Source organism: Nuphar pumila, chromosome 2, assembly GCF_984573655.1.
Source record: "Nuphar pumila chromosome 2, dmNupPumi1.hap1.1, whole genome shotgun sequence".
Classification (NCBI taxonomy): domain Eukaryota; kingdom Viridiplantae; phylum Streptophyta; class Magnoliopsida; order Nymphaeales; family Nymphaeaceae; genus Nuphar; species Nuphar pumila.
The window spans coordinates 79,658,601-79,669,754 of NC_143250.1; the positions used below are offsets into that span (position 1 = coordinate 79,658,601).

The window sequence follows — 11,154 nt, forward strand, 5'->3', positions numbered from 1 at the left end:
TGCTGCAATCTGTCAGTGCTTTTGTTTGATTCACCATACACCTATCAATGTGATCAGTGTTGCATCAAATTTTTTTGGGTGTTAAATACTTCAATCAAGCGAGGATCACGCTCTATGCTCTCTACATTGCCCTTTGTTAGTCTTTTTTATTTAATTTAGTATGTCATTACATGTTAGTTTAGGTTTTGATTCCTTTAGGTAGTGAGCATACTTAGATTCTTTCAGCAACTTTTGTAGATTTGATTGTTTCTACTCGAGCAAACTAACTTTAGTTATAATGGAAATCTAGCTGGTGCGTGTTGTGTTTAGGATGTTTTAGAGGTGGATTCACGTGTGCGAATAGAGTGCCATCGCTAGGGTCGTGCCCGTGCGAAGCAAAAGAAGGCTAGTCTTCTTTTTTGGGGGGCCTCTGCCCATTTAAATAGGTTGTAATAATTTTTAATTTTTGCTCGGACTCTTGTAATAAGGTAGAACGCTTTGTTTGTTTTTAAGATAATAAAATTTTGTTATTGTGCGTAGTACGAAGGTTTTTAAACGGGTTCCCTATATTCAACCACTTCACCACTAGTGTGAACTAGAAAACTAAGATTTAATGCACGGTTTACATAAATGATTTTTACTGAAAAATATCTTTTAAAATACTTCCAAGAAAAGTTGCATCAAATTTTTTGGTTGTTGCCGGGAACGACGATTTAAAACTCAGTACTCACTTTATTGCATTTTTTGCGTTTATTTAGGATTGTTAGTTTGCTTTTGCACTTTATTAGGATTGTTTAGTTTAATTTTCTGTTGATATTTAGGATTGCCTAATTTGCTTTTTTTTTATTATTTAAGATTGCTAGAACCACGCTGAGTGCAAAACATAGAGCTTGTTTACTTTTCCTGCACGGCCCACCTATTAGGGTACCATCTTAGGTGATTGTGCATGTAGTTTGTTTTGAAGTTCTATATCTGCACTGAGTGGTGGTTGTTTATTTCGAGCTTTATTTTGTTGCGCCTGCTTTCGTGGTGTGGTTTGATCGCATTGGCACGCTAGATTAGGTAAAAAACCAAATCCTTAGGACGGTTGCTACACCGGTCTCCACATAAGGTGTATGCAAGGGCGACGCTCGCTATACCCTGAGCTCATTAAACCTCTAGAGGACCCAGAGTTCATCCTTAAGCGAGCTCGTAGATCCAATCACATAGTTGAAGATCAGCAGATCACCCATCCCCATAGAGAGTATTTCATCCCTACAGAATATACTCCCGCCTCCTGCATCGCGAGACCTGATGTAGGAGCAAATCAATATGAAATTAAGGCCATTGTTATCCAGATGCTACCTTCGTTCTATGGCCTTAGCAATGAGGATCCTTACTGTCATCTCGATGAATTTTTAGAGATTTGTTCGACTGTGCGGACAATAATTTTAAAGATGACGCACTTAGGTTGACTCTTTTCCCACTCTCCCTCAAAGATAAAGCCAAGCACTGACTGAAGTCTTTGGATACGGCTCAGATTACCACTTGGGACAGAGTGCAAAAAGAATTTCTAAAAAATACTTCCCAATTGGTAAGATGAACAAATTTCATAAGGGTATCACCAGTTTTACGCAAATTAAGGGAGAACAATTTCATGAAATGTGGGAGAAGACGAAGGATCTTCTCCGAAAGTGCCCCCATCACCAGGTTTTCCGATGGCAACGGGTGTAATATTTCTACGACGGGCTGACTGACAAGAATCGACAAATGGTTGATGCAGCCTGTGGGGGCACCTTCATTTTCAAAAGTGAGGATGAAGCGTGGGCTTTGTTTGAGACCCTGAGTGAAAACTCTATGCACCACGCTTCGGCCTCTAGAGTAGAAAGGGCAACACCTGCCCCTGTTAGAGCGAAGAAGGTTGGTATGTACGAGATAAGGACACATCTTGAGTTGCAAAACAAGGTTGGCCTCCTGACCTAGAAATTGAATCAGTTATTGTCAAATCCCTCTTCAGCCATGCAAGTGTGTGTTGTATGCTAGCCCAGCACACCATGTACTTGATTGTCCCGCGCCGCCGCAATATCCTGAATTTATGCAAGAGCAAGTTCAGGTAGTGCAAGGTTTCGCCAAGCCCGCGAACAACCCTTTTTCAAACACCTATAACCCGGGTTGGCGAAACCATCCCAACTTCTCATGGAGAAATCCACAACAACCCCCTGCCCCTTCCCAAACCCAAGTCAGACCAGGTGGCTATCCATCAAGCTACCAGAGACCTAGTTTCTCTCAGGCTCAAGCCTTCCTTAAACAACCTCAGTCCCAAGAGCCTACTTTTAACCAAACCTTTGAGGATAAAATGCGAGACATTAAGGCAAACCGGAATTCCCATACCCAGTCTATAGCAAAGTTAGAAACACAAATGGGATAGCTTGCTGAGGCGCTAAGCAGGCAAAGCGAGGGGACAATACCTAGCCAACTCATGGTCAATACTAGGGGAGAGGAACCGATTCATGGCCTGCACATGACTGATTGACACCAAGAGCAGACCCAGGCGATTACCACCCTTAGGAGCGGAAAGGAATTCCATGAAATAAGGGAGAATCCGGAAGAATTTGACTGACAGACCAGTGAGCAGTCGGTTCCTTTACACCGCAGAAAAGCGGGAGGGCTCCACCACCTAAGCCTTCCAGATTATATATACCCAAGGCCCCCTTTCTTGAATCACCGGAGAAACCCAAGTCGTTTGATAAACAAGGGGTGAAGATGCAGAAGATGCTTGAGATATTCAAGCACATTCAGATTAACCTCCTCTTGTTGAATTCCATGAATAAGGGAGACTGCAGAAGAATTTGACAGACAGGCCAGTGAGCAGTCGATCCCTTTACACCGCAGAAAAGCGAGAGGGCTCCACCACCTAAGCCTTCCAGATCATATATACCCAAGGTCCCCTTTCTTGAATCACCAGAGAAGCCCAAGTCGTTTGATAAACAAGGGGTGAAGATGCAAAAGAAGCTTGAGATATTCAAACACGTTCAGATTAACCTTCTCTTGTTGGATGTCATTCAACAAGTCCCTACATATACAAAGTTCTTGAAAAAGCTTTGTATGCAGAAAAGAAAGTTGAGGTCCAATGTACCAAAGAAGATTTATTTAACTGAGCAGGTTAGTGCGGTGTTACAACACCAAACTCCTCCCAAGCTTAAGGACCCAAGGGCTCTAATTATCTCGAGCGCGCTTTGCTCGACATTGGGGCAAGTGTGAATATCTTGTTGGGTTTCTTTTATGACGCTTTCGGGTTAAAGGAGATAAAACCTACGTCGATGACCCAGCAGCTCGCAGATAAATCGATCAAGATCATGCGAGGGATTCTTGAGAACATATTGGTCAAGGTAGAGGATTTCTACTTAGCTGTAAACTTCAGCATTTTAGATATGGAGGGAGTTGATGAGGTTAAGCACACGCCCATCATCTTAGGACGACTGTTTTTAGCTACTGCTAATGTGTGTATTAATTGTCGCACAGGAACCATGGATGTATCTTTTGGCAATAGAAAGATGCGACTGAATATTTTCAAAGCAGTGATGGGCCCTGAAGGCGAGGATTCTTGCTTCCAGGTCGATTTAGTTTAAGACCTGGTAGAAGTATAGGCGTTATGGACATTGAGTGATTCACCTCAGAAGAAGGATGATGAATCACTCAGAGAAGACTACCATCCACGTTTTTTTTTCCTTCAGGAAATGGGTTCCAAAAATTCAAAGTTCAAGAGTTCAAAGCTTCCTTCTCTCTAATTCGAATTTGGGTTATGTAGGAGGCTAGGAAAAGAAGGGGACTTAGGACTGCTATTAAGTCCACCTCTTCATGGCCCAATGAAATTGCACATGAGGAAGAGGCTTACTTGGGGAAGGGATCACCTATCATTGAGCCAATAAGGTGGCACCTCTTCTCGAACAAATGAGGAGCCACCTTTTACTACACCAATGGGGTGCTTTCTTTTTTTATAGATTGGATCTCTACATTAAGACCCCCAAACGGATCTTCACCCGGATCCGAAACAAAATTCTACCCATATTACCCCTTACACCCTCTAGTGCCACAAACGAGTCCTAACGGGCACTAAAACTATCCAGATCCGTAGAATCCGGCTTCTACCAAAAATAAAATAAAAATACAATTTTAAAAATTCACATACATCATAAAAATATTTTCTAAGATGTGTGATAAAAAATCTCAGAAAGTTCAAAATGTAAACGACAAAATTACCCTTGGACCCCTTTTTGGATCCAAATGGATCGTTTTGGCTTAGGGGATGCGGGGATGCCTTCCGGATCGGGACCCGCTCCTCGTGTGCATCCGAATTGATCCAGATGCACTGCATCAGAGAGAGAGAGGGTAAACCAGAGGGGTGGGGGAACGAGAGAGAGAGAGAGAGAGTACCTCATCTTCTTCTTCCTGCAACAATCTGAGAGAGGAGAAACAACTAGAGAGAGAGCAAAAAGGGGGCCTTCCACTTTTATAAGATATGTTATATATGGATCCTAATATAGTGGATCCATATATAATCCAGACCCAGACCCAAACTCTCTCTCTCTCTCTCTCTCTCTCTATATATATATATATATATATATATATATATATATTTATATATATATATATAGTCATGTCCTCGTACCCGCAGTTTTTGAAATTGTCGTATTGTACCCTCCGTACCCGTACCCATGTGACATAGCCAGCAGGCTGGTGGCAGGCAGCTACCACCTACTCATATATATGGGATAATATTTGCTACCCTCGTGGGCAAGGAACCTTCTAGTGGAAAACTCCGCTTTTTTAAAATTCTTTTACTTTTTTTGCACAACTAACCTTCTAAATGTGATCTATATGTTTGATTTACTAGAAATTGGCCATTGGATCATGTTTTACTTACATGTATGTCGACTTTTCAAAGGTTCAAAAATCAAGGGCCTACGATGTACTGAATTTTCAACCCTCAAAAAATCATATTCAAGTGAAAAAATATGATTCAAGGGTTGATAAATACTATTTGACCATGTTGAACACATCCGGGTCAGATTTGGTCAAAACAATGTCCCCTTGAGTTCCAACTGGGGATTTCCTTAACCCACAAGGATAGAAAATACATACATATATATATCAAGAGCTTCAAAACAAGAATTAATGTCTAGATCGGTATCAAAGCCAAATTTCGCAAAATCATTTTTAGTATGGACAATATATCTGTAAGGCCATTTTTGGGCATACAATTGAGTTCAATGGACTCTATCTAGAGAGAGATTCAAAACAAGCACTAGTATGTCTCAATCTGAGTCTTGATCAAACTTCGTGTGATCATTTTTAAATGGATAATACGTTCATAAGGATGTTTTTTGGGCTCAAAACACCCTATCCGGTGACAACTTCGAAAGGAGCAATATTATACCTATCAAAGTCAGAGAAAAACTTCATGAATTCATTTTTATGTGAATGAATATGTCCCTAGGGCCGTTTTTTAAACCAAAATTGAGCTAGATGGACTCTATATGCACACACAAAATTCATGGAATTATATTATATGTTATTTTTTGACATGTTATAGACGACACAAACTAAAAGTACAAAACATGACAAAGATATAGTTAATTAATAATCAATAAACATATACTTAACATTAGACCATTTTGATCCTGCATGTTCATTGGACCAAAAAAATAGATAAAATGAGTTGAGTTAGATCCAAGACCCATATGACTTGTACCTAGAAGGACCAGCAACAGTGTCATAACATGTCGGTAGAGGCACAGGTGCCTGGTGGAAGTACCCATGTTACATAGGTGTAAGAAGAGCATGCCTCTATCCAATGATGACCACTTGTTTCACAGTTATAAACATTACCTAATCATATACTCATCAAAGTAGAGGATAATCAAGCTGGGTATCCAAACCAGGCATTATTATCAGACCAGTTTAAACCAACCTATGCTTGGAGCACAATGTGTGGGGACAAAGTACCAGATCATCACAATTGAAGCCTCATTCCATACATTGAAATGACAAAAGATATGATCATGAGGTCCCACAAAACTCAAATGGTGAAGCCATGATTGAAACAATAGCTGCTTGTTGGGATGAAAAATCAAGAGATAACAAAGCCGTAATAAAGTAAAAGCATGATGGTCACCAATTATGCATGTGCAATTATGGTGAGGGTGTGGTTTAAATCTCAGTTGTCCAGATGAACAAGAGAAAAAAGTCTGTAAAGAAAGTAGTACCTGAGCTCCAAATGCACAAGGTGGACACTTTTCCCCAAGCTATCTTTAAATAAATTAACTGAAATTGTGACAAGGCCTTTCCTTGGTGTGAACTTCACAGCATTTGACAAGAAATTGGCAATGACCTGTTGGAGCCTAAGATTATCCCCATAAAGCCATTTCAAGGCTGGCTGCTCCACATAATCATGAATAATCTGGATGCCCTTTTCCTTGCTTCTGAGCATAACTTGACTTATTGCAGCTGTCAAAACCCCTTGGAAGGTGAATTCAACCATCTCCAGCTCCAAGCAGCTACACGCGCACACACAAAGACATGCATCAGAATGGTAAATGTTAAAGAATAAGAGTTTCATGAAACAAGTTTCCAAAATAAATAGTTACAAACAAGCATAGACAGCTAGAGATTACCCATCTATCATGCTCTGCAGATCTACATCATCTAGAATCTTGCTAAGCTGACGCTGGCATTCAATGCTTGTACTCACAAATACCTTCTGTTCATCTGGTAACTCAGAATCTTCTAGCATTCCTGTAGAAAACATGATACCAGAGAGAGGATTCCGGATCTCATGACGTATGCACGATAATGCCTTTAATTTTTTCACAACAGTTTCCTCTGATAACCTCTGTACATGCAATGCTTTTTGCAGCTCTTGACTAGCAAGTTGTAAGAAACAAAATACTCCTGTCACTGTTCCCTTTCCATCAACCTTCTTGCTCACAGAAAGCAAACAGTTGACATACTTCCCATTACGGCCAAAAAAGCCAAAAGGGAACTTCTCTGCTTCCTGCCCCACCATTGCATTGTTAATTAAAATTCCAAGATTTATAAACATGTCATGATTTTTCAAACGACAACATGCCATGTGAGTGGCAAAAACCTCACCCAACAACATTCTGTCAATAACTTCCTCCCTTTCCCATCCAGATAGTTTTGTCATTGCTGGATTCCACTCAGAGCACCAGCCAAACTCATCTGTCCCAAAAATAGGGGGTATTAGTGGATTAGGATTCTGCACTATTGCTCTGTAATCTCCTTGGATGCGAGTGAATTTGTCCATCACCATCTTATGTTCAGTCATATCTTGAGCAACGAAACACACCCCGACAACATTGTCGTTCAGATCCTTGCTAGAGCAAGCATTCACAATTAAGATAACAGGCCCATTCTCAAGTTGAGGACCATGTGTTTTCATTTGAAATTGCACTTCTCGTTCTTCATCACCTGTACAAGCAATGAGCAAAAAACTTAATCTTAGACTAACATAAACAATCAAAAGATACTAATAATCAATCTTTTTCACAGAACATGGAGAACAGAGCTGTCGATGGATAAGACTGGAATAATTAGTTAGGAAATCAATAAACTACAGCATACCATTCAAAGCCAGGTAAAGCATCGTCTTCACACGATCTACAGAACAATCTTCAACAAGAGTGAGCAGATGTTTCCCCATGACTTGTTCAACAGACAAACCAGTCAATTCTGCAATTTTAGTGTTCCAACCATTAACCAGTCCATTCATGTCAACTGCAAAGATTGGGACGCTAGCTGTTTCAATCAGCCTCACCATCTCATTTGTGACTGCATTCAATTCCTTCATCCCATCAAGCTTCAGATCATTCAGCCGAGAGTGAATCATGGTCTTGGTATCGGTAACCTGTACTTCCTTGGATGAACCACGAAGGATCAGCTGCAGCGAATGAATAGCATCCATCTCAAAATCCTTCCATGGAAAACTCCTAGTTTTAACAACTTCAAGGAATGCTTTGAACGAGGATCTTGGATGCATTCTCCTCCCATCATCCTTTTCCTCCGGATCATGTTTTGCACCCCCCCATCTGATTTCAGAGGCAGTATGAGACCTGAACCAAAACAGCATGTTGTTGGAAGTAGTCCTAACAGCAGCCATTCCACAAACTACGTCACCAATCGCGAGTGCACCTGGATACCCTGCTTCATAAAGGCTATCTGTACTCAAACCAGTGGAATCCTTGTGATACTCAAAAATCCACATGGCAATATCAAGTATCTGAGATTCAGTGGGAGTCCGACCAAGTAGCCAAAGCTTATTTTCATACAAAAGGGCAGCACCATCACATTTTACTAGATCCATTATGTTGGGATTCTGAGTGACGATACCAAGAGGTGCATCCCTAAGAAGCATGTCACAAAGCAAGGTCTGCGTGCGAAGGATGTTCTTCTCGCGCATCTGGTTTTCCAACTCAACCTCCTTGTTCACATGAATAGCAAAAACTTGCATCAGAAACTCACAGGCGTATCTCAGAGGGAAAGGAACAAACCTGGGAGTAGTGTTATGGCAGACTACAAGGCCCCAGAGCCTCTTTCTCTTCTGCTGCTGCTGCTGCCTTTGACTTTGTTCAGACTCCTCATCACCCTCATCTTCCCCTTCATTGATAACCACTGCCATGACTAGTGATGCAATGGAGCCCATATTCTCCATATACTGCAAGTGACAACTGTGAGGAGCCCTCAAGGTCGAGCCACATAATGTCAGATCAATCTGTAAGTTCTCATCTTGATACACCTTCACTGGTTTTGCCCGGCAATCACATATCATCCGGACCTTGTTCTTCATAAACAAGAACCTAGCAGCCTGCGGGATATCAGTCGCAGGATAGTGCAGACCCAGGTAGGGTTCAAGGTCAGGTTTTCTTATCTCTGATACAACCTCACCATGATCGTCTTCATGAAACTTATAAGTCATTACACGATCATAGCCAGTAAGTTGATGAACCTCTTCAACGACAGTGTCACAAAGCCTACTCAGGCTTCCGCTGGGCAAGGACTGCAAGCGTGCTATCGCCCTCGCCGCGAGCTTATAAGATTGAAGCGCTCCAGCGGCAGTTATGGGCAACTCAGAGGGTTTGACAGGCTCAAAATCCATAACCAATCCAGAGACAACTCGGTGCACAATGGCATAGAAGGGTTTGCCAGAAGATTTACAGTGGACCAGGATAGGATTTAACAGAGAAACCTCAGCAAAACCTGCTGCTTTTTGCAGCGCTGCAACACTGGTAGAGGTGAAAATCGATCTTAAATCTGTGCCAATACCCAGAACAGGGTGATCCCCAACACTCGGGACAGCATGGCTAGACAAGGTTAACATCTCCGCGGCATTCTCACTATAGGCAATAACCCTAAAGCTCTTCTCGTCCAAAACCAGCAAGCACCCAAACGGCTGAATCACTTTTCCCTTCTGTATGTTTTGAAGGTACGCCGTTACCTTCTCGGACCTGGCGTTATCAACGGACACAGTCCTAGTTGCAACCACAGACCTAGAGTAGTCAAAGGAGCTACCAGACTCTTCAAAATCAGCATGTAGATCAGCATCTACAGCGGTCTGAGCAATTATTCTAGCAGACCTCCTTGTCCTACTGGAACTACTAGAAGACTGGCTAGGTCTGGAAGAAGACATGTTTCACCAAGAGAAACACCAAAACGCCTGCATTCAAACCACAAAATTAGTTAGACCACAAGCAGAAAAAGGAAATATCTACTGCTACATATTCCAGTCTTGTGAAAACACATAAAATTTACCAACATGGAAACTTAAAACTCTCCCTCTCCTCTAGTAAAAAGAAACCCAATACACCTTCTCTTAATTTCCAATAATAAACTAGAACCAGAAGGTGCGGGGATACCAAAGCATGTATTTTTCACAGATCAGGAAAAGGAAAAACATTTTATAGCTACTCCCCCTCCACCAATCTTGCAATTAACAAATTATCTCAATTTCAGCAATTTATATTTCAACCTTCAGAGCAGCCATCCAACTTTTCTTTTGTTTCCCCTCCAGACCACCCATGGAGACCCCTCCAGTCCTAAAAAAGATTTTTAACAAGGAAACTACACCCAAACAACCCTCAAGGATTTTTACCCTTTTCCCATCACACCTTCTGCTTTCCTAAAGTTTATAAACATCATATCTTCGTCAAAAATAAAACTAAACTAACTACCCACCACTCCTTGCGCCCTTATCCACCACCACCAACCTCCAAACTCTTTAACCACTCACAAACTCGTCTATCTACACAACCAAAAAACACTGAATCTGGTTCAAGCTATGCAATCAACCACAAGAACTCATGCAAAAAAAAAACACAAAACAAAAACCCACCTCGGATTTGAACTCTGGGATGTCTCAAACCATGAGAATGAACTTTACGCGCCAGGTGTTGGTGATGCCTCCTTTCTTACCAGTTGTTTTGACATACTACAGTGTAACAGAGAGAGAGGGTTGTGGTTGGAAATTCCAGAGACTTCGAATCCCCAACAGATAGTACAAACAGCGGGCTCAATGTCCCTTTGTTTTCTTCCAGAGTAGGGGGCTTCTCGGAGTTAACAACTCCATGTGGGCACCTTCCATACAGTACCAAAGCTTAAAAAAACGAATACAAAGTATCGAAAGTGAGAGGGAGTGTACCAAAGTGGAAACCAGAAAGCCGGGTTTGCAGTCCTCCTCAGGCCACCAAATCCGTGTGCCGCGCTCTGTCCCACGCTCGCAGCACAACGGAAAGGGCACGCTAGCCTCCCACCCTTCCCCAACTGGAGTTTTGCACCCACCCACCACATGACCCTCCCTCACCAATTCTCCCCTTTCTCGCTCACGTGGATCCAATGTTATCAGTATTGGCCGTTGCGGCAGAAAGTCGATTCTCTTTACTATTTTTTAATAAATATAAAAAATATTAATATTTTTCATATTATTTTAATAGTTTTAATTTGTGTCACGTTATTATTGACATGTTATAAGTTTTTATTATTTTTGGGCCTATACGATGGCCAAACGTTGGATTCACAGCCGCTACCGATACTAACAAGTGGATCACAGACGGACGACCAACTTATTTTGGCATGATGTAACCAATTTACCACCCTAACAGTCCTAGCATATTTCAAAAATCA

At 41.6% G+C, this 11,154-nt stretch overlaps 1 protein-coding gene across 3 annotated transcripts in view; it reads right to left on the minus strand.

The window, feature by feature from the left end:
- The window catches only part of LOC149845806 (phytochrome A-like), a 30,641-nt gene extending 19,849 nt beyond the window's left edge, over positions 1–10,792 (minus strand). Inside the window, exons 1-5 of one of the 3 annotated variants that reach the window (XM_089996028.1) lie at positions 10,673–10,792; positions 10,367–10,462; positions 7,603–9,691; positions 6,633–7,449; positions 6,225–6,515 (exon numbers count right to left, since the gene is read on the minus strand). In XM_089996028.1, the coding sequence (XP_089852154.1) occupies positions 6,225–6,515; positions 6,633–7,449; positions 7,603–9,664 (3,170 nt within the window). In that variant the 5' untranslated portion in view covers positions 9,665–9,691; positions 10,367–10,462; positions 10,673–10,792. Of the gene's footprint in view, positions 1–6,224; positions 6,516–6,632; positions 7,450–7,602; positions 9,692–10,366 lie in introns of all 3 variants that reach the window. The other 2 variants (XR_016430224.1, XM_089996027.1) reach the window with 2 other exon arrangements.
- Positions 10,793–11,154: the final 362 nt, after the last annotated feature.